Source organism: Lycorma delicatula, chromosome 3 (assembly GCF_047948215.1).
Source record: "Lycorma delicatula isolate Av1 chromosome 3, ASM4794821v1, whole genome shotgun sequence".
Taxonomy (NCBI): Eukaryota; Metazoa; Arthropoda; class Insecta; order Hemiptera; family Fulgoridae; genus Lycorma; species Lycorma delicatula.
Genome location: NC_134457.1, coordinates 111,540,378 through 111,565,415, shown reverse-complemented (window position 1 = coordinate 111,565,415; position 25,038 = coordinate 111,540,378). Strand labels below are relative to the sequence as shown.

General features: G+C 26.3%; 1 protein-coding gene across 8 annotated transcripts in view; it reads right to left on the bottom strand.

The window, feature by feature from the left end:
• Positions 1-25,038, bottom strand: part of CaMKII (Calcium/calmodulin-dependent protein kinase II) — a 724,082-nt gene that overhangs the window by 68,700 nt on the left and 630,344 nt on the right. For 2 of the 8 annotated variants that reach the window (XM_075360384.1, XM_075360385.1), the window contains exon 14: positions 15,478-15,633. The exons of the other annotated variants lie outside the window; for them this stretch is intronic. In XM_075360384.1, the coding sequence (XP_075216499.1) occupies positions 15,478-15,633 (156 nt within the window). The remainder of the gene's footprint in view (positions 1-15,477; positions 15,634-25,038) is intronic. 8 annotated transcript variants of the gene reach the window in all.

Genomic DNA, 25,038 nt, shown 5'->3' with positions numbered 1-25,038 from the left:
TTTGTCTATCAGTGTTATTGATTAATATAGTATTGTTCTTCAAGGTTCCATTTATTGGATTTGAAAACCCTCCAGGTATGGATTTGCTGATACCAAAAATTTCATTTGATTATAAGTTGCAGAACTATATGTAAAATGATAATAAATAAATAATAAGTAATACATTTACTGAATGAGTAGTTGTACAGTAATTTTTATTACTTTGTACATGAAAGAAAAAAAAAGAAAGTAATGAAGCACTCACATTAATTTCATTCATTCTGAATGTAATTTACATTTTAATTAGTTTATAATTTAAAAGAAAATCAAACCAAATTATTATTATAGAAACTTGCTTATACAGAATGAACATTAGAATATCATCAATATAAGAAGAAAAAACTTATGATCAATCTATATTGAAATATCAGAAACCTGGATACGAAAAACTAAAGAAATAGACAGCAACCTTAACTATAATTTTAGATCAATTTGGTACCTAAAATTGACCTTAGGTCAAAAATTGCACAAGGGGGAATTGGTATAGTACATAGGTGATAATGGAAAAAATGAATATAATTTATTATAAACATTAGGTAGATGAACAAAGGAAACAAAATAGGAAATAACACTATAAAATATATTATATTTAATATATATATATATATATATATTAAATATATTATAGATGAAAGTTTTGGACAACAGAACTATGTTGAGAAAACATTCCAGAACAGCCAGTAACAATCCAGTTTTTTCATCCACTAATAAGCTACTGTAAATTGTATACATCCAAAATCATGAAAACTGAACTACGTAGCATTGATAGCACTCCAATAATATTTTGGAATTGGTGAAGAAATATATAATTATATAAAACTCTTTTTACAAATAAAATTTATTACAATTTAATCATGTCATGACTAAAATGAAAAAAAAGCAGTTTTAAAATTAATAAACCTTAAATGAAACACTATCAAATTAGTGAAACTTTTTCTTCTGAAGTACTTTTCAGAAACAATCAACAGCACCTTCTTCAGTTGGGTTACTGGTAATACTTTTTTAATGGTACCCACCTTAAAAAGGTTAGGTAACCTTAAGGTTGTAATCAAATACGTGTGTTTTATGTTGTATTTATTCATTTAATTTTTCTTTTGCTAATTTTTTGTGTTTGTAAATTTCACACTGCTCATGTGTGAAAAGCAAGATGAGTAAAATTTGCAAGATGTGGTAAATGCCTGTATATATATGTGTTATTTATATGAGGTGATTTGCAAAATTTAATTCTGCTATGTGAAATTTTTGCTTGAGTTCCTTGGAAGTGCAAACATGGTATATAGATAAAATACATATTATTTGATTACATGTAAGGAGAGGAGTTTCCTAACTTCTTGAAAGTTCCTTCAATAACATTACTGGGAACTCAACTGAAGATAATGTCAATAACTAACTCTTAAAGGTTCTCTGTGACACAAATTCCATTATTTTGAAGGCGTTCATTTAATACTAATAACATTAATTTTTTGTCATGCTGTCAAAAAAAAAAGAAATCTATGAATAAATAGCAGATAAAATAAAGAAGAATATTTTAATGAGTAGAAATATTTAAACAGGATGCAGAAAGTTTAAATCTGCTGCAATTATCTGAATTTGTTTATACATCAAGAGGTTGTCATTGTCAGTAATAATCTGTGCACATTTAAGGAAATTTCATCTTCTCGTACTTTCCATAATGTGTCTCACATTCTATCCCAAGTTTATCATAATTTAACAAAACATTAATGTAAGGTATGAATATGAAAAATACATAAAGCAAAGCATTAGATGTTTACATATGTTATACAAATACAATTTTTTTTTTTTTAATATATTAAAGATTTAGAGGTATATAAGTGTAAATATGATCCCAAATTCATTATGAGAATAATGAAATAATTTCCTTTTGGAATGAAAAATGTTGGTTTTCAAACTTCAATAGAAATATCCATTTTGACCATGCCTGAATCCATTTTGACTAGTTTCGGTGTGATGATGCACATATGTAAGTATCTCGCATAACTTGTAGACAATTACCTGTAGAATGTTGAAATTTTGGATTTAGGAGTGTTGTAACATCCTAGTTTTTGATTGCAATCCACTGGATGAAAAATTTCCAAAAATGCTCAAAATTGAAAAAAATTGGATTTTTGACTTTATCTTAACTGCAGTAATAAGCCCTCATTGAGAGCTTTTCAACGATATATCATAAGTTATTTATCAATACAACAATAAATAAGTACTTATTTTCATTGGTTTTAGAGTTATAGCCAAATAAAATTTTAATTAATGAAATATTTGGATCTTACAAGGGAAGGGGAAGGCACATCGGTTCAAATCCAACATTTCATTTCCTTTTCTTTTTTTTAAATTTAAATATATTGGTTTATTAATAATTAACCTTTGATTGTAAAACAATTTACAATGAATAATAATTCAATAATAACAATAAAAAAATATTAAAAAATCAGAAGTTATTAATGAAATAAAATTTTATGTATTTTTAAAAATGTGTAAATGTAATTTAATAGGCATACAAGTAAGTTATGTGATGTCCAAATCAGATTTTTTATATTTGATCTAATGAAATAAATAATTTAAAGAATCATAAAAAAATCATTATTAAGTAAATTAAAAAAAAAATCTGATGTGAACACCTCATACTTCCTTGTACGCCTATTAAATCAGATATACACATTTTTTTTTTTTTAAATGAAAAGTATATAACATTTTATTTCTATAATAACTTCTGATATTTTTTCATATATTTTTTTTATTCTTATTGAATTATTATTTATTGTAAAACCTTTTTTACAATCAGAGATTAATAATTATTCATAAATCAATATATTTAAATTAAAAATAAAAAAAAGTTAAAAAAAAGGAAATGAAATCTGATTTGAATTGATGTGCCTTCTCCTTTCAAGATCCAAATATTTCATTAATTAAAATTTCATTTGGCTACAGCTCTGGAACCAATGAAAATAAGTACCAATTATGATATATTGTTGAAAAGTTCTCAATGAGGACTTATTATTACAGTTAAGGAAAAGTCAAAAATCCAATTTTTTTGGATTTTGGGCTTTTGAACATTTTTGGTTCAGTCGATTGTAATCAAAGGGGAGGTGCATAACTAGATGTTACAACATGCAGCAGTCCTAAATCCAAAATTTCAACATCCTATGGCTAATTGTTTTTGACTTACGCAAGATACATATGTATGTACGTAGAGACGTCATGCTGAAATTAGTCAAAATGGATTCAGGGATGGTAAAAATGGATATTTTGTTGAAATCTGAAAACCAACATTCTTCGCGATGACAATACTTCCTTAAGGAAATTAAAAAATATGTTTCTTTTCTGTTACACATGAATAGAAGTCATTAAATGAAAATGAAAAGTATGAGCTAAATGTAATAGTATGAATATATGATAATTAAAACAATTTTTATCTATTATACAATAGAAAGCTAGTCTAATCTAAAGCTAGTGTAATGTCAGATCTTTAGACCTCAGAAACTTGTGCTATTTAAATATGGAAATATATATACATATTAATATTTTTTTTAGATTATCAAAACTTAATTAGAAATTTTTTAAAAAGGTGCATGAGGTGATTTTAAATAAAACTTATTACTGATCTGTGGACAAAAAACAAAAAAAAAAATCAATATTTAAAATTTTTAAATCTTTTAATTAATATGTAAGTACAGTCTGAAAAACAACTTATACTATTATTAGTAGTAGATGCAAATGTAACAGAAAACTGACTTACCTGATATTTCTTTAAATATGTTATTGTAAATATGTTAATATTAGAAATATGATTAAAAAATGGTATGAACTCTTATGTTTACATTTTTCATTAATTTAATAGAAAACACAGACTGATTACTTGCTTTAATTAGTGTGGTACCACACTAATTAAAGCACTCAGAGCATGCTCAAGTGTAATTCTGGCGTTACTGCATGTTTTTATGCATTTCATTTTTTGTACTTTAATTACAGTGAACGTGTTTTCCGTGTCTACTGTTTTAACATCCATTGAAAACTAATTTATTTCCTTCCCATTAACTAAAAACCTATGCCCAATTATTACTACCCTATAAATTTTTTAATGATTATAAATGAACTTGATAACACAGGAAATAATGCAAGCCAAACTGGAATTTGAACCCAAACATTTGAAATGAAAGGTAGAGTTGCTACCGCTCTACTAAGGAAGCTGATGATGGTTTGATGAATTAAAATATGTAACTAATAAAAGCAATTTAAAATGGGTGGTTGGTAGTGTTTTCTATTTTATATATAAAGATAAGCTGATAAAATATCATAATTTTCCTTGATGATGAAAAAGTTGAAATAGTGTAATAAAGTAATAAAAATTTCCAGTTTTAATTTATATACTTGAATAATATTTATGATATTTAAGAACATGACTGAGTGAATTATCTTTAAATCAATGAATTTTTGTTTGTTAAGGATGTCATTCACATCTTTAACACACTGACAGGTTAAAAAAGCTCATGGTATTCCACTACATCTGTTCACCTACCACTGATCAACATACATTTTTTCTCTAACTTCAACTCTGATATAATCATTTTCCAATTTTAGTTACAGCAAAATGATTTGAAATTTTAATTTTTGTAGAGTTATATCAGAGATAAAATGAAGAGTCTTTTTGTTGGTTCAAATACCTCTTAAAGACAAAATACCTAATCAATTAAATTCCAGGCTTAAGAAAACATCACAGTTAAGAAAAAAACAAGAGGATACTTTGCTGTCAGGTCAAATAGATAAAAAAAGCAATCTGGAAGAAGGAAATCAACATATTATAAAATCAAGGTTGTTCACATGCAATTACTATGAGCAGATATTTCTATAGTGACAGACTGATAAAAGGCTTAAGATTTAATCACTTCAAATCTACTAGGGAATTAATTTTTCAGACGTTTGAATGCTGATTGTAAGAATCCATTTAACTTAGTTAAATATCCTGTTAAAAATTGTCATCTTCAACAAGTAAATGAAAATGATTAAATACATGTACTTATATGTCCATAAAAAACCCTAACTTTTTAATAGTCAAAAATGATTATAATTACAAGAAAAAAGATCATTTAAATAAAAAATCCCTTTCAGCATGCCAGAAAGAAGAGGTAGATTTCACTGGTGCTAAGTAGGGAATAAAAAAGATTTCTACCTTAAAGTTAAGAAAACCTTCAAATTTATTCAATACGATAATAGTTGCATGTGAAAAAAGTTTCACATGTTTAGCATACGATAAGCCCCATCTTCTTACTATTCCAGCAAGATTTTGGTTGTCCCTTGCTGTAAGAGTAGGTCATATCAAAAATTGTTTCAGACAAAAGTTTTAGGTAATGTTTAGAGAAGTAATGACCACTTTAAACTGATTCGATACTGTCCCTATTACGGGCGGTATGATTTATTTTTTGTCTTCAAAACTGCATTTTTTCCACCCGCTGGGCCAATGGGTGGTGATATCAAACAACTTTACTTACATAAGTTTTAGGCCTTTATCAAAAGAACAGTAGGAACTTTAAATGAATTCAATATTTCACTTAATAAGAAAGTTATAGTGATATTTTGTTTTTATGAAAAAGTCCTCCCCATTTCAACCCCTACGGTCTGATTTTGGCCGTTAAGGAACTCAACCAAGATTTTGGGACAAGTTATTTTTAAGGAACAATTTAAAAGTGATAGGCACAAAATTATGGCAGTTATCGTGTCCACAAGAAAGTGAAATATATATATATATATCAAAACTTTTGAGTTGACAGTGGTTTTGGGGTCTGGGAGATGTGAAACGCAGAGATATGTCAAAATTTTCCAGAAGTTGAATCATGGTACCCATTACAATAGGTAGCATTCTTATCAAATCGACCTAAAATTAGGATATATGTATTCTTGATTGCAGTAGTTTATTATGTTCATACTTAATAAAAACTATTATTGTTATCATAGTAAAAAACTCATAACAGTAAATTCATAAATATAACATTTTAAAAGCCATTAAATTTGCAGAAGTTATAACTAAATTAACAATTATCCTAATAAAACCATCAAATAACAGAGAACCTAAAAGTTCTAAGAAACCTAAAAACTATTTCCAAAATTGTCCTGAAAAATTTTACATTATGAATTATCAATAAAAATGTTTAAACACCTAACTCTAAGAATGAATATATTAATTTTATTAATGCAATAGAATGTCTTTAGTCTTAATGACCAATTGCAGTGAAGAACGAAGGAAATATTCAAACTGACTATTAAAACTGAATATATTGTATTAAATTTATGTCATATTGTAAATTTTATTTTAGATTCTACGTAAAATAAATTGAATTCTGTTAGCAATATCCTGATAAGTACAAATTAAACCTATATAATATTGTACACAAAATCTAACTGATTTTCTTTTTTTTACTAAGTACAAAATGAATAAAAAAATAAATATTAACAATGGAAAAAATTAAACATCATTTAATTAATATTAATTAGTTATCTAAACCTCAAAACAGTAAAATTATGAAACTCACATAAAAAAATTATATCATGTTCTGAGTAACAATAAAATCACTATGTAGGTGAATGTCATCATTTTACTGTTTTTAAATAAAAAATATTTAATAAATTATATGTTAAAAATATTATGAAAATCTACAATTGGTTCCACACTTTTTAGTCTGAGTAGAAGTTAAGAGTAAACCTTTTCTTTTTCATTAAAAAGTTATTTAATAATGATTTAGAGTAGAATTAGTACTTATATTAACTATAACAAAAAACAAAACAAAATTACAAACTGAGTCTTAGCAAATGAAAGATAAATTGCTTTTTTAAACAAAAAAAATACCTTTTACTGCAAATGCTATTTTTTTTTTTTTTTTTTTTTTTTACAAAACGAAAACTAAAAGGATATATTTATATTAAAAATTTATTATCTTCACAAAAAAGGCAATTTTCTTTTTTAGAACACTCAGAAGTCAGGTAATTAAAGTTTTGGTTTAGAGATCATAACTGTCCAATTGATACAGTGTTCTAAATAACTTATCAAACAATAAAGTAACTTGCTGATAAGGAGTCATTTTATTTTATAAGAAATAAACATTAAAAAAGAATGATCAAATTATTTTAATGATGTAATCCATAAAAAAAGTGTCTAAAAAAGCTTATTTTAAGAATATATGTAAATATGTAGATTAAAATACTTACTTGCATCCTTTTTGTATGAAAGGGCAATTTCTATTTATAAACTATAGATGCTTTAGAAAATTATTTAAACACAAGTTGGACAGTTTATTTACTTGACCAACACCACCATTAAAAAAAAGGAAAGTTCAGTAGTCCATCAGCAAAGATTTTCTGATGAAGGAACTTCTGAAGAGTTTCAAAAGAATTTCTACATGATAATTAAACTTATTTTTAAAATTATTTCCAAGTGTAATATCTGACTTACTTAAATATTAACATACATTCTTTTGTGAAAATGCTTCTTTCACAAATTTTCAGATATATAATTTTCTTCTGAAATTATTTGTGTTTAATGCCATGAAAGAAGTTTTTAAAATTAAATGTAAATTCTAATTAGATTACAATAATCTGTAGCCAAATCAATTAAAATAAACAAAAATTTTAACATCTATGAACTAAACGGATAAATCATTCAAAAAATGTAAAATCATATTTTGAAGTTGAGTAGAATAATATTAAGGTAATTTTTACTTTCTCACCTATTGCTATAGAACAGCTACAGCTGTAGAAGGTAATGTACGATAATCGGTCCAATTTGGGCATATGAAGGTTTCACCAGATCTCTTTACATTTTAACACCCAAGGAACCAAAAAACCAGGATGGAAATTTTCCAGATCTATGTATGTATGTGTTTGTGTTTGGAGTGTTGGCCTCTAAATCATCTTATATCTCCAGAATTACTCGACCGATTTTGACCAAATTTGGTCAGACTATTTCTATATATATGGGGCATTGATGCCATTAAATTTTCAACTTAAAAGGTCAAGGGGTCATTTTTTGTTTCTTTAGGGTAAATAAATAAAAAAAAAATATTGGGTTTAAATCAATAATTGCATGACACTTTATACTCATCAATACAAACACAAATATTTCACTTAGTTATTTATAAGTAATAAGATTCCTGCAAACTATTCCTTAAAATTTTTAAATCAATCACTTCAGAAAAATACCATCCTTAGCTAAAGAATTTCCATATTTTTAATCCCTTCCATTAAAACCAATACTGGACTATAATATTAAATTTTCCTTTACTTAATTTTTTTGTAAATTTTTTAATTTACTTAACTATAATTGTACAATTAATATTGACACGGAGTTGAGTACCATTACATTGCTATTTTAAAGTAGCTCAGAATTAATTATTTTTCTAACTTAGATAATTCTAAATAGAGATTGTTGCTTTATTTTCATGAGATGAAAACTGCTTACATTTACTTCAACAATAGCCATATAATTTTTAAATTAACAAGAGATAATTATTTCAGTTCACTTAGTTTGATATACATAATAGAAAAGGATTATTTATATTCAGCATAACGAAATGACATTAAAAAAAAAGGGCAATTATTTTCTAAACACAAGGACATAGGCTCATCTGTCAATGAAAAAACTAAGCAGTTACATAATAAATCAAAAACAATCAGATGCAAAAGTCTTCCTAGTATACAGAAAGTAAGTAATTTTAAAACTGATTTAAAAACTGCAATATTTCTGAATTAACATTTTTCCTCTTTCTTTGTTCATCTAAGTCATACATAGAAAACCAGGTCTCTTTTTCATCTTTCTTATTAAATTTCTTGTGCATTAAGCAAGTTAGGTTTCTCTTGTCACCAACATTTACTCCCGACACAATTTCACTTTCTCTGTGAAGAATTTTACTTTCTTAAATTCTTTTTACTAAAGTTAGTCCACAATTCAAATTTGATTTAAAAATTTGATAAATTGTATGCTGAAAATGATTATTGGATTAGATTAAACTGATCCCGTGTCCTAAGATAACATTTCATAGTAATATAGATGAATAAATTTCTTAAACATAGTTTCCGCTGATACATTTTAATAATAAAAAAATAATTTAAAATTATTTTTAACCACCTTACCAACAAAAAATGTATTTTCTAAAGATCTTTCGGTTTTTTCAAACCATCATCAGGAGTTTAAAAATATTATAATAAGCCAAAAATTAAAATGAGAATACAATCATGACTGTTTGAATGTCAACAGTATATTTCTTTTTGGCTGGTAAGATGGTTAAACAACTTTTTAATTATTTTTTATTAATATAGATGAGTTATATTCAATTAGATTAATCTTTTTATACATCTAAATTCATATATATATATATATCTATGCATTCATATATATATATATATATATATATAATAATAATAATAATAATATATATTTATTCTTTCTAAAAATATCAACTTCAAAAGTTTTTCTTAATAAATATACATTTAACACAGCCCCACTTACTGGTAAATCATCATTTTGTAATTACCTCTTGTACCTTTCGTTATCATATACATTATTATTGTTAAGTAATGTATTAAAACTAAAATGTTCCTTTAATATTTATATTTAATTTTAAAGAGTAACCTATTTTTATAAGAATAACTAATGAATTTTACTTTAGATTTGTTCTTGAAGTAGTAACTGTATGAATAAATAAACATAATTATTCTTTACCCTATTGAAGTTTCAAAATGCAGTCAGTAACAATTACAAAATAAATAAACTAAGTTATAATGTACGTTTATCCAAATACTATTATTTTCAAAATGATTTTTAATCATTTAGAAAACTTGCAGAAAAATTAATTTAAAAAATTGAACAAAAACAAATAACAAGTATATACTGCATTCATAATTATAAAAATAAATATCAAATATTAAAATTGTAGGACTGTTAAAAAAAGTGTAAACCAATAAATAAAAGTAAGCTAATAATGATGCATATGCATAGATACAGATCAGATCACTTGTATAACAAGTTTTTGAAATGAAAGAATTATAACAAAAAAAAAAAATACTTAACACAAAATATCTGTATAATAAAGATTTACAAAACAGTTTGTACTATAATCTACAACAGTGAAAAACATGAGCGAAGAACAATGAAATGAGTCTTTCATAATAATGAAAATATGAGTAAATCTCTACAATTTTTCTTTTATTTATAATAAAAACATAAACAGGTAAACCAAAGTTAAAAAGTAGAACAATAAAATGAACACATAAAGATAAAAAGAAAAAATAATGTAATAAATAACTGTCACTGTTTTTAAAATTTAACGATTCTAATGTTTTGAACCTCTCTGAAACTGATAACAGTTCTAAACTATTATTAGCAAGATAATAAAAATAAATAAATAAAAACCTTTTCATAAAGAACTACAACAAATAAATGAATCAAAGTCCTTTCTAGAATATAGAGTATGGGATAAAAGCTTTTGAGTGAAAGTTAATAATATCTGTTCAAGCACATAGAAAAGAATAGATAACTAAAGGGTACTTAAACCGGGATCACTTGAGCATTAGATAAAATCTTACATTTTGGATACTTTCTGCACTAAAAACTTTATTACATTAAGCATGAACCTGAAACTTCCAGCGTCAACAGGAGATTTTTACACAAGTGTTGAGGTTGAACATTTAAGTGTAGGACCTTCCAGTGGGGTCCTGAAGGTAAGGAGTGGGATGTTATGGTCTGTTAGTCGGAATCTAACATGTGAGTGATCATGTCAGTCTAGTTGTTAGAAAATATCTAACACAAGAGTGATTATGTACAAGTTTACTGGTGATTTTTACATTTGTGACAGTTTTATTGAGTATTTATTTATTTTATTGAGCATTTTGGAATCTGATGGTTCAGTTATCACATAAGAATAATGGAACAGGATGACTTTTGTATTCTGGCATGGTTGGAAGAGAACGAGCCACACAAGGTGAGACCAATGATGAAGCAGAAATTGCTACTGAGTTACAATCATAAGTTTTTTCTGACACGGAAGCTGAGCCTGAACATCAGGAAGAAAACACTTCAAAACAGTCAAATGAAGAAGATGATCTGCAGCCTTGTCACATCAAAAAGCAGCAGGTGCACGCTCAAATCAAAGAGCGAATAGTGGTGCTGGTGGTCCAGTCTACCATGGTAAGGATGGCATAAGTAATTGGTATCAAACAATCCAGCATTGTTATGACCTACCCGAATTGAACCGCTAGAGAAAATGTAGTTACTAGATTGCCAGGCATAAGAAATGTGGCGAAAGGAAAAGATAAACTATGGATTGCTAGAGCTTTTATTTTCCAGATGACATAATTGAATAACTGATATAATGAAGTTTGCTGCACGAACCAACAATTAATGCTAATGAGTTACTCATATACATGTGGCATCAGGGATGTACTACAAACTGATTGAAAGCTTTAAATTGAAGGCTTTCTTGGGCATTTTTTATTTAGGTGATATTAAAAAAGCTAGTCATCTAGATATTGACGAGTTTTGGAGCAATGATGGAACATGTCCAGAATTTTTTTCAGCTGTACAGTCAAAGAGACAATTTCAAACATTGGCTAAGCTATACGGATTGATGAAAAAAATATTAGAGCTGCTAAAAAACTTATTGATAACTTAGCTTCAGTTAGGTAGCTTTATGAACAGTTTGTTAAAAAATATGAAGAAGGTTATTCAATAAGTTAATATGCCATTATTGACGAAATGCTGGGTGCATTTTGTGGTTGCTGTAAATTTTGGGTTTACATCCCAAATAAACCAGCAAAGTGTATGGGATAAAAATGTACACACTTATAAATGTCTGTACTTTTTACACAAGTAAACTGGAAGTATATGCTGAGCAACAGCCTCAAGGACCATATTTTATTCAAATTGATGTCGGCAGTTTAGTGAAATGTTTTATTGAACCCATAGACAATATAGGGCATAATGTTACTACGGACAACATAGTCCCTCTTGCAAATGATTTATGATTTTTCATGTTGTCCCTCTTGAAAATGATTTATTTCTATATCTTAGATTGACTATTGCAGGTACAATTCGCAAGAACAAACCTCAAATCCTGATTGGACTCACTGTTATTAGGGATTGTCCTCTGAAATCCTCTATGTTTGCATTTTGAAAATGCCCCAATTGCCTACTGACTTCATTTGTCCCCAAGAAAAGCAAAAATGTTCTACTTTCAATACTGCATAATGATGACGCCATTGGTGTAACTTCAGCAGACTTGAAACCAGAAGTTATAACATTTTATAACTCACGAAGAATGGTGTGGATCACTTGAAAAGTGAGTATGATGTTTCTAGAATCAGTAACGTATGGCCTCTAACTTTGTTCTTTGCCCTGTTGAACGTTGGTACTATAAACTCTCAGATAGTGTTTAGATCAAACACACACAACAAGCCATGTCAAGAAAGAGTTACCCCACCCAGCTGGTAAAATCCCTCGTACACCTACACCCCATGAGAAGGGCAGCAACCTTCATGTGAGTCTCAAGCAAAAAACACAGCGGGTAGCCCAACTTCCCCCATCACCACCACCAAACTCTCAGTGACTACAGGGAAGGCCACACTGTGTCTACTGCCCTGTGCACAAAAACCAATTTACGCAGTATCAATATTTCAGCTGTTCATTCCCTATATGTAAAGAGCACACAGCAAAGACTGTTCTGACTTGTTCCCAGTGTAATAATGATCATGTAGAAAATGAATGAAATAAAAAAGGAACATTCAAAATAAATTCATGATAGGCTGCAATATTGATTCAGTCACTGAACTAAATATTTAAATTAACAATACTGATGTATTTTATTATAGTTACAGACACAATTACAATATTTTGAAATGTTCTTTGAAGTTTCAAATTTAATAAATTTTTTAGTATACTATTTCATTTATATTTATAAATATAAGTACTGTAAGATATAACCAATCTATAATTTTTTAAAACAATAAAAAGTTTGTTGTCATTATAAATTGTGTTTTGAGAAAAAAATCTAGTTTTATTCAGATATACACCAATGTTAGATAAAATCTAGCACACGAGTAACCATGTGTTTTTGAGACACGCAAGTGATCCCAGGTTAACAAAATGCTTATTTCATTTAGATTTTAAAAAATAATTTTAGTTGTAGAAAAATTATTAGTCATACGGTGCAAGGGATTGATCATTTTGTTTCATTAATAGAATTAATGGTGGATTACATATTTAAATAATGCTAAAAGTTGAGAATCGTCTGGGAGAGTGCAGGTGAACTGCAGAATGATGAAGACAAAAATAGGTGTTGTTCATCCCTAATTTTATAAAGAAAAAAAGGTGCCCAGAAAGTGAATTTTCGAAGAAATAAAAATAAATGTATTAAATTGTATTAAATGTATAAAATTATGGTAGATGAATGTGTCTTTTTATAATAATTTACTATAGGTAGATAGCAATAGGTGGTTTGATTTTTTATTAATTTTAGCACTGTACTGATGTAAAAGTTTCAAATTATGGTAAATATGTTCATATTGTCTGCACAGTTTTTATGTGTCAATGGATGACTAACAAAGATTCATACTAATATACAAGTGCTTGTATGTAAATATTAAATCTATGTTTAAATGTGAATCAAGGTTGTCCAACATAATAACTAAACAAACAAAAATCTTTATTAGCTAAGACAATACATACTAGATAATACCAAATAGAAACATATTTTTGATCTAACACAAAACAACATTCCCTATATAACTCAAAATGGGCCTCAATGACAACAGTACCTATTACAAAACCAATTGATGAAGTAGTTTAAAAAAATTTTAAGTATCTTCTGAAATTATATTCATAAATTTAGAAAATGAGTAATTTTACTACATTTTCTTTTTTCTATGTTTTCAGAAATCTTTTCCTCACTTCCAAAATTCAACCATTTTCTCATTTGCATCAATGAACACTGTTAAATTAAAGAAAATAAAAATTAATAATGAAATAAGCACATTTAATAATATGATTATTTCATATATATATAAAAAAGTTTAGTCATCACAAACATGAAATCAGAATTAAAAAAGTAAAGAAAGTACAATTAAAAAGGTTTAATTTATTCTTTTACACTCAAAAATAAATATATCAGTTCATTTATAAATTCAAGCCTACCAGAATAGTTCTGTTAAGTAAGAGTGGCTTGGAACTTTTAAAATATAGACAAAAAGACCATCTTTGAAATTTATAAAAATAAATTAAAACTTAACAGAAAAGAAGGTTGGTTAATAATTATTTATTTTCACACCATGCTGGAATGTGGTTAACAGATGACATACTCCTTTAAGAAGTATAAAAAACTGGCAAAACAATTTTCTCTTTTGTACGATAATTTACAAAACTAGACTATAAATGAGAAAACGTTTCTTTAAAAATTTGTTGATATAAAGAAGACAGATTAAAACTGATAATTAACTTCAGATATAAATGAAACTATTACGTTAGTAAGCTAGAAACATTTGAGTAATATGTTGTAAGTGATGCTAATGCCACTGATGTTAAAGAAATTAACATCCATTACATGAGTTACCAACTGATACCAATTAAAAAATTAAAATAAATAAAAAGTTAAAAATGTTACAGATGTTAAGTTAAAGGTGTTACAGATTATTACGTAACCTACTGGTTGATTATTGAAGAGATTTAGCACTACTGATGCAAACAATCAAATATAAAAAAAAATAGATCATTAATTTGTTTAATTACAACACACTGGTGTATTCAGTAAAGAAATTTTTTGTGAGATAATGATGACTGACTGAAGGAAGTAAGAAGGTTGATCATTGAAAAGACAATGTGCTAAGCATCACGTTAATTGGACAGCTGGACCAATAATATCTTATCTGCATCTCTTAAACCTGATGATTCCACAATGCTTGGAACTCTCAAGTAGTGACAATCTACAATTTCAAGAGTTAAAAGAAAGGAAAAATATCAACAGATAAAACTGCATTTAATGAATTTATTCCTGAAGATGATTGAAGTAAAGAAAAGCTGGGTACAATTCAATAGATAGTGTTAGCATTTTTTAGCAGATAATGAGCATACTAGTAAGTGCTACTAAAATAAATACATCTAGTAATGTCCTCCTCCATGGAAATATTAATGTTTATTCATCAATTTAGCAATATTATACAGTGTTTTAAAAAAATAATAAAAACAACCTTCCTAATATAACACAATTAAAAGTACAAACAGCTGATACTATGTTCATAATCAACAGCCCCCTCCCCCCCCCAAAAAAAAAACTTGATATCCATGTTAGTTGGTTAGTCATCACAGAATTAACAAAATAACACTAGGCAGTCTATTTCAAATTGAAACAGATGACACTCCAGGCAAAATTACACATTAAAAGTTTCAAATACCTTGGGCTCCTTGTAAGAGAACTGCACTCAGGCTAAGTCCTGTTTTTGAACTGGATGGAGAACCAAAACTCATCATTGTTGTTTTACCAACAGCTGGTGTACCAGGAGGACCAAATGTTGCCGGTGATTGAGGAGGTGTACTTGTTCCCACAACGCCTGGACCAGTAACTACATCAAACCTCTACAAACCACTTGTGTAACACGTTTCCAATTTGTACACTTTTTACTTTATTATTTTCAATAAAATAACTATTTATTAAAACTGAATAAAAAGTTTTATTTAAAAAGAAATAATAAAAACTATTGCTCTGATTAATCTGATAATAAAATACAACAAAATTTATAAGTAGTTCTGAACTTAAAAAATAATGTTATATCTACATTTTCAAAGCTGTAAGCACGTAGTAAATGTACTAAATTTCAAAAACACCAAATTGTTAAGATTAAGAAGCATTCAATTAACAGTAATGCAACCTTAAGCATTATGTTTTCTTTTTCTCTTAAATCTGAAGTAATCTAATTAGGATATTTAAATCTTAAATTAATAAGACTATTTTGGGATACAGGAAATGTGTTTTCTGGTTTCCTGGTAATGTTTAGTACATCCTATCATATGATTACTTTTGTACTCATTGTATCTATCTTAATGATTCCCATATAATACAGCGTTTAAAAATAGTCAAAACAAAAATAGGTTATGATATGGTGTTAATAAACACTAATTACTGTAAATAGGTTTCTTAAGGTTTCATCTTCAGTCAGTTTAAAGGGAGATTGTTTAAAAAGGAAATAAAGTAGAAGAAAATTAATTTAAAGAGGAATTACATTACTAAACAAAAATCAAAATAAATCAGTGGACACTGCTTAACAAGTTTATTCTTCTAAATTAAGTAATACTGACTGCAATACCTAAATATAAAAGACTACATAGTTTTCTTCAACCATTTTTCAGGGGTTGGCATGAAAAGGATATTTGCTATATAAAATCAGCAAAAAATTTCAACTTAACATAGTAATTTGTAAGATATGGGTATTCATGGACACAAATAATTTTAAAAATCTTAGGACCAATAATTTTAAATATTTTAAATATAATTAAATTAAAGATCATAGCTAATAATTTAAAAGTCATTTTAAACTATTAATAAATAAATTTCTGACAAACCTGCCTGCTTCAAAAACCATTTAAATATACAATTCAACATACGTACAAAAATTTGAAAACACACAATTTGTGTATTTTCATCATGGGGCGATGAACATAGTTTAACAAAACATATGTCTAACTAATATTGTTTCTACAATTAATATGAGCAATTTAAAATTATACAATTAAAAAAAATCTTGATTTAATTAAACTCACAACAATTAATAATCTATTAATTCTGATATAGAAATTATAGTACAAAAAAAATTAAAATTCTGATACTAAAAAAATTAAAACTACAATCAATATATAACGTGATACAAAAAAGGACGTAACTAATTTCAATAACTTAATTTTGATAAATTTCTCTAAATTGTTTTTCTTAATTTATTCCCCCTTCTTGGATATTCCTATCTGGGACTATGCCTGTCAGGAAATTTCTGGAGATTAAGTGGCAATAATTAAAAGCAGTACAATGCTTCAGAGAACCTACACTCAAACTAAAATATCTTTTCTTTCTTTAAGTAATATAAAATTTTCTTAAATTTTAAATTAAAGAATTTATCATACTGGTTTTAATAATTTTTTTTAAGAAAGCTAAATCTTTTCTAAAAATAACTATACCAATTCCACCATTTTTTAATTGAAAATTATAATTATAGTTTACCTAAACTGTAATAGCATACCGGATGTAATTAAGTAACATTTAATCAAGTTTATTAACTATGAGATAGGTCAATGTAGAAAAATGTAGTCAGTTAAAATAGCCATGATTCACATAAAAGCAAAGAATAAAAGATGCAGCTTTACCTAACAATTTTTTTTTTCAAAACAAAAAAGGATTAGTTGAAATGAATGTAAGAAAAATAAAAATGTAAGTAGATTGCTGTCAATTAAACATTTGTATATTTATTTTTTGCTAAGATATTTAAAAATTTAAAAACCCTACCATTAACTAATTTTCTAAAAACAAATTTAAAAAAAAAATATTATACTAGTAATCTGATACTCAGAAACATTAAGATATTCTTTAATGATCAAAAACATTGATAAGAATTATTAAGCACTTGATGGCTCACTTTCAAATTAATGGAATTTTTGTTAAGTAAGGCTTTTTGTAGATAATTTATCAGCTACTTCCTCATTGAACTATCCAGTAACATTGTGTTTAGCAGCAATGATATCATACTCCATTGAGGAAGTGAGATAATAATTTAGCTCCAAAAGAACTTTGGAACAAAATATTTTTAACTTGAAAGTAAGACATTTAATATTTAATTATTTTTTATTTTCTTTTTCCATTTCTTCAATGAATTTTATGGAAGTAAAGAAACCATTAACAAATGAAAATAGTAACAAATATTAAAAGCTGAGGATATGCTGCTGAATATCAAATTTATTTAACAACTGGACTTTATTTTAAAATGAATTTGATTAACATAAGTTGGCCAAGTTACCAAATCAATTTTGGTGAATCCAGACTATTCAGTTCAGGATTTTCATCAATCAAGACTATTTGCCCTCCCGGTTTTGAGTCCTGATTTGAATTCTCTGAACTTTGAAACATCAGGAGGTTCTCCAGAGGGGGTCGAAGTTTTGAAAAAAAAAAATGTCTGTCTGAGTTGCTAGATTATTCTATCATCCATCCACTTAGTTAAATTATTTTTTCAAGGTTTTCAAGGAAAAATTAATTCATTTACACAATAACGTATAGCATTTTTTAAAGGAAGTAACAGCCACTATGACATTGTAGCTATTCCTTTTAAATTTTTAATCAGTTTTCTGTGATCTAATTTTTTCAACTCAACTAATATATATTCAGCAACCTGTTATAGCTTTACCTAAAAGATTGCTTTGCTGCATGTTTTGGATTTCTCTTTTTTTTGGTATATTCTACATATATTAATTTTCCAGATTCGTAAAATTGGAATATAACCATTATTTATAAAATAACAAGAGAGATGCAATAATATATTATTATTATTAAAGTGTTGTTGTAAATGATAAGTTTTATTTGACCATTTAACCTTTTATACTGCAAATGTGTAATTATCTTATCAATGTCAACTTATCTCAAAAACATTTAAAAATTTCTTAAAAATATTAGAAATCTCTTAGCTGCTAAAACCAAACAATAATTTTAGGGAATCTGAAACGACTCAAAAAATATTATAATAAATTTGAACCACATTACATGAAATAAAATGTTTTTTCATTAACAAGCTACTTTTGACAGTTTATTTGTTCCATCATTGTTGATCTCAATGGGAGATAATCTTGATGCCAAAGTAAATAACTCATCAAAATTAATCTGCTGATGGATTAAACATTTTTTCTTGCACATATGGTACATGATATAACATAATTAAGAAAAAACCTATTAAATATAAATTATGTGTTTTATAGCAGGTAACACACACACACACACACACACACACACACACACACACACACACACACACACACACACACACACACACACACACACACACACACACACACACACACACACACACAAGCACATGCACACATACACACATACACACACACAGACATGCACATACATATTAAAAAAAAAAAACATTTTCTACAACCATGTGTAGTTTAGTAAGAAATGTGTATTATACACATTATACAATACCAGCAAAGAATTTGGAATTTAAATAAAAAAACAACATACTATATAAAAAAAAAAAAAAATCAAATTAAAAAAAAATATTTGTAATATCTCACGAAAGAAACAATTTTAATTTTAATATAATAACAATAACAAGTATGAAATAGTGGCTTCTGACATAGTGGTAGTAAGGTTATTTTTAAAATTTAAACAGACTTGCCACAATAAAAAAACAAACAATTCTAAAACATAGACCTATACTGAATAAAAAACAACCATATTGGGAGAAAAATGCAGTAAGGTATCTACAAAATTTATATTTCTTTAGAAAAAATCCTAAATAAATAAAAAACTTATCAGTATATTTAATTAATACTTAAAATCATTATAAATAATGTTTATATAATGAACGAAAGTATAGCAATTAAACTACTACGTACAGTTAAGAGATAAAAATAAACACTGTAACACAGATTGACTTTTAAATGTATCCATGTACGACTGAATGAATTCTATAAATAAACAATGACCTTGTTTCATCTTTAGTACCTGCCTGTTCTAAAATAATAATATATACATAAAATTTTACCAAATTTTAAACTTTTTTTGTTTGTTTATTGTCACTATTCTACAATTGAAATAAAGATACTTATATAACCAGGATTTAAATAATTCTTCGTAAATCTGCCTTAATAAACCTAATCAACCCTAAAAGAATGGCATCTCTAATGAACGACTATAAAAAAATTCAATTATAAATATACTGCAACAATCATACCAAAACCTTTACTGATATTCCCACCTACACAATATCCAGAAAATATATTCTCTCATTATATATGTAAAATCAGTAGATGAACTTTAAAAAATGTCAACCGCATTCATGTATACATCAATATTGAATAAAGTATTATATTTTACAAATTTACAGGCCTACTACGTTGTACAAACAATACTAAATAAAAAAATTTATTTTGTTGAATTTTTTACAGTTTTTAACAGATAGTTGTGCATGTGGTAGGAGTGACAAAAGGATTTTTCTTGCAGTGAATATAGATGTGATGTATGCATAAGTTGAATTAAATATTGCTTGGTCTAAAAAAATTATGTAACAGTGAATAAAATGTAATATCAATTGAGATTTAAATGAACTGATGTATAGTATGCTTTAAACTACATACTATTTTTTTCTAACCTACTAATAAATGTAACTCATTACAGTCATAAATGATAAATAAAATGTCACAAAATGACATTATTTTTTCATTATCAAAAATATGGAATTTACAGATTTACAGTTTTATAAATGAGAAATTAACTGTTGAAACAAATTTGGAAATCCAAGCAATTAAAGCAAATATTTGTTTTTATCTAAAAATGAATAGAAAAAATAAAATCTGTTGATTTTATTCCAAGACAATAAAACACTCTTGTCTTACACCAAGACATTAAACTGGAGGCAATTAAATCCACGTTTTATTATACCTTCAGAAAGAAACATAATAAATTTTAATATAATAAACATCTCATTACTGCAATAGCTTTAAATAGAAAATTCTAATAAGATTTACAAAATTAATTCACTATTTTTATTTACATAATAATTAATGAACTATTTTTATAATATACAACAGAATATTATTTAATTTACAGTAAATAAAAAAAAAACCTATTCCCTAATCTTAATAATATTTTTTTTCTTTTTTATCTTAATTATTAAATGTTTTCTAAATATTATTAATACACTCTATTTAGGTGAGAATTTAATAAAACTTTGTTTGCAATTCCAACTTTTAAGTTATTTTTAGGTTTCAAACACAACTTCAAATAAACTGTGTTTTTTTGTCAGTTACAAATCAAAATAAAAAATATAGCCCAGTAAACATTTACTGAAAATTATTATTAAATTATGATATATTGTGTATTGTGAAAAATACATTAAGTTATTAAACATTAACTTTAATATCTTGATAATTCTTTTCTAGTATTACCCTACACTGGTTTACTCTTGAATTTTTCTCATTCAAGTTTGAATGAAACTATTTTATAAATCAATATAATGTTATAATAATGTAAAACTACCTTAGAGCAATATCAATAGCAAGAGAGTAAGATAAATAACTTTTATTATAACACAATAAAATGAGCTATGTATTTCATGTTTTATGAAATTTTTGAGGGAACACTTTGTTGAGGGAATACCTTTTTGAAGTTTTAAATCCTTATCTTTGCAAAATAATGTTAGAAATATAATATTTTTTGTTATCTAATTTATAATACTAGTACAATTCTTAAATAAGAAAGATGTGTTTTCAAGTTAAATTCAGGTTGTCATCAGCAAAGAGATTTCACTTAACAATGAAATTTATGATTTATCCTTTTTTAAGATATAAGATTTGTTTTAATTAATAATTTATCAGATGTAGTTATAAAAAATCTTACAGATGTGACAACAGTTTTTAAATTTTTAAACTGAAGTAGCAGCAACTGACTGCAGTTGCAAAATATATATTGTTTAAATTTTATGTTTCATATTACCATTATTATATTTTTTATCTGGATGGTAGATAATTAACAAATCTGAAAACAACTATATAAGATTAGGTGTAAAAATATATTTAGTAACATCACCGCCTGATCCAGAACTATTGATTGCAAAGAAACACTAAATCTACAGATAAAATCTAATATAAATATTTATATTCATAAAAACAGCCACAACTTAAACAGTAACTTTTGTGATATGTAACTAGCTATAGCTACCTGCAAATTACACATACTGTACAAGGTTTGACATCTAAGGAGGAAAATCAAAGGATATTTATATTTAAGTGATGTATGAAATATCAAAATTTAAGTTAATCTAGCCAGCAAAAATTTGCATCATTAATGCTAATACAACTATTCAATTAGAATACTGAAACAAAAATTTAAATATGACACTTTTGAATATAACTTATTCCCTAATCTCTTAATAGTAATTTTAGAGATTATACTGTTTATCATAAATGTACAATGTAATGAACTTTACTGGAATCACACCAACACTACTGCAATTATTTAATTTTTATCTTACAAATATAAATTTCATATGGTAACACAAATACTGAATTTAAAAAACTTTTAAAGTATATAAAGCTCAGAGAAACTAATCAGTAAATAATAACTTGGAACATAAAATGTTTAATTTAACAACACATTAAATGATACCAGAAGAATATATTTATAAGAAATCAGAATAACAACAATTAATGCCTTTTTAGAGCGATTTGAAGATAAAAATCCCTTCACAGTAAAGTTAAGTTTTGATTTATAAGAAAAATTGATCTTATATGAAAGTACTATGAAGAATACATTTCTTAAATAATTTGTATATTTGCTTCTCAATATTGTTTTATGATCATAATTAAAAATGTAATTACATCAAAATTATTTTATGGTATATTAGCATTGTTTAATTCATTTAAAAATTAAGTTCATAATTCAGCATATAAAACATAAACACAAGAAGTATGAGTAATTATATCCTTAGTTTATAAGCTCAAACATTTTTGATTTTGTCCCTTATTTTTTTGCAAACATTATTTATAATAATTATTTAATATTCTGGCACTTGCATAGATAACTGCCTTTTAAAGGATGAATAATTAGATTATCATACCGATAAAATTGAAATGTAGAACAAAAATTCACCAATCTGTGTAGCATATCTCACAAAGCAGTATATATTTTTTTCATATGAATTTCTTCATTAATGAGCAATTTATTAAGCACCATTATCATCCATTACTGTAAGATGTCACATTATCTATGTTAAAACGGAAACTCAGCCATTAAAACAAAAATAGTTGTTCCCAGTATTAAAAATATACTAAACTATACAAATGTTGATCTGAACACTTACTGTCTTGAAGCCTTACACCTTACTTTAAACTCCATTTGTTTCAGAACTTTAATTTAATTTCACATTCTCTCTTAACAGAATTCAGGTTTCCAAAAAAAAAAAATTCTCATGTACTACTCTTATGAATAAATTAAATATTTTAATGATAAATGCAAAACTAACAAAAGTTCAAAACTTTTGCAAAAAGGAAATGTTATTTTTTAAATTTGTTGTCAGAACTATGATTATTTTTTCTTCCTCAAACAAAAAATATCAAGATACTTGTTTTTTTTTTAAGGAAAAAACTTCATTTTTAGAGTTTGACGGATATAAACAAAAATTTTAATGCCCAGAAAAATTAATTTCATTGGAATGTAGGTCTTCCTACTTATGGTTTCCATTTACTTCATGAAGCTAAATGATTGGATAATTATCTAATATCATTCAGCCACTTGTAAAAGTAAGTGTCTTTTATTGAGTGAATAATTAAATTAACATACCGATAAAATTAAAATGTAGAACAAACATATGTTTTCAAAATTACGGCTCCACATTTGAATAAATATTTTTTTTATTGTACTCTTCAGGCAGCCTATTTCTTCATACACATTTTGTCACAAGCCCAAAATTTTGTTTTCCTACTGTAAGTATAACTGAGTAAAATAATTTTTCTGTAAAAATAGCTTCAATGATTTTGACTAAACATTGTGTACATTAAGATGCCAGTTTCCCATTAGTAAGTTGCACACCTGTGAAAATTCATGGAATTCATTCATGTTTCAACTACAAAAAAATATTCTAGCAGAAAATCTGTATTACTAAAAGATGAAAAACATGATTATTTTTTAGGATTAACAGAAATGTTAGATATCGCTGAACTTTTTATTCACATTAGAGCTTTTTTAGCTACATTCCAGTAGCTTTTGTCTGTAACTCTGTGCTGCGCTTGTTGCATTGAAACACCAGTTGAAGTGAGCCTTTGTTTTTTTTTTCTAATTAGGAAGACATATATTTAGATTGTGGTCAAAAAGGGGACTTGATTTGAACTGTCTTTCTTTAATATATGGTATTAGGTGATTTTGTCCATTCTTTTAATTCATGCTATTCAATAACGACCATAAAAACATAAAACAACTTTTGTTTTAACAATTTTTCTGAAAACTGCAACTTTCAAGTGACAAACTTAAAATTTGTTTCAATTTATATAATTTTATCTACTGTTTTTTATAAACAATTAGCGTTAACTATACTTTACCTCAAACTCTAAATATGATCAAGTTTATCTCTGTTTAATCACTTATTTGACAAAATCTCAAAAATTCTCTGTAATGTAATATTTTGAAAAATTAGAAAATTACTCAGTTTTCATACCTGATTTCATTTGTATAACATTTAATTACTGATGAAGACATTTTCTCATGTCTCGTACATAAATACAAACAAATTCTATAAATTTAACATTTATCAATCACTTCACTGTAGGAAAAAATGGAAGCAAACATTATTAAAATTTATCATGCAAATTTAAGTAAACAGTTTTCATAAAATTAACATATTAAATTAAGGACAAATGCTGAGGGGTATGTAGCAGACATTTTCTTTGCAAAATGCAACCTAACATTTCACAATTTAGATATTAAAAAAAAAAATATTTCTCATTGCAGCTTTAAATTAACATCTAACAATACTGTGATCCAGCAACTAGAGACGGTCTATTATAGATCACAAGATTAACAACAAAATTTAAAAAAATTCTACAAATAATGGTCATGATGCGATGCGAAAGATGCAAGACAGTAACACAAAAAATACAAAGGGAGTAAGCATAAAGCAGATGGCAGAAAAACAAAACAAGTAAGAGCAATGACTGACTGCATGCAATTAAAAGTAAATAAAGAAAGATAAACTATAAAA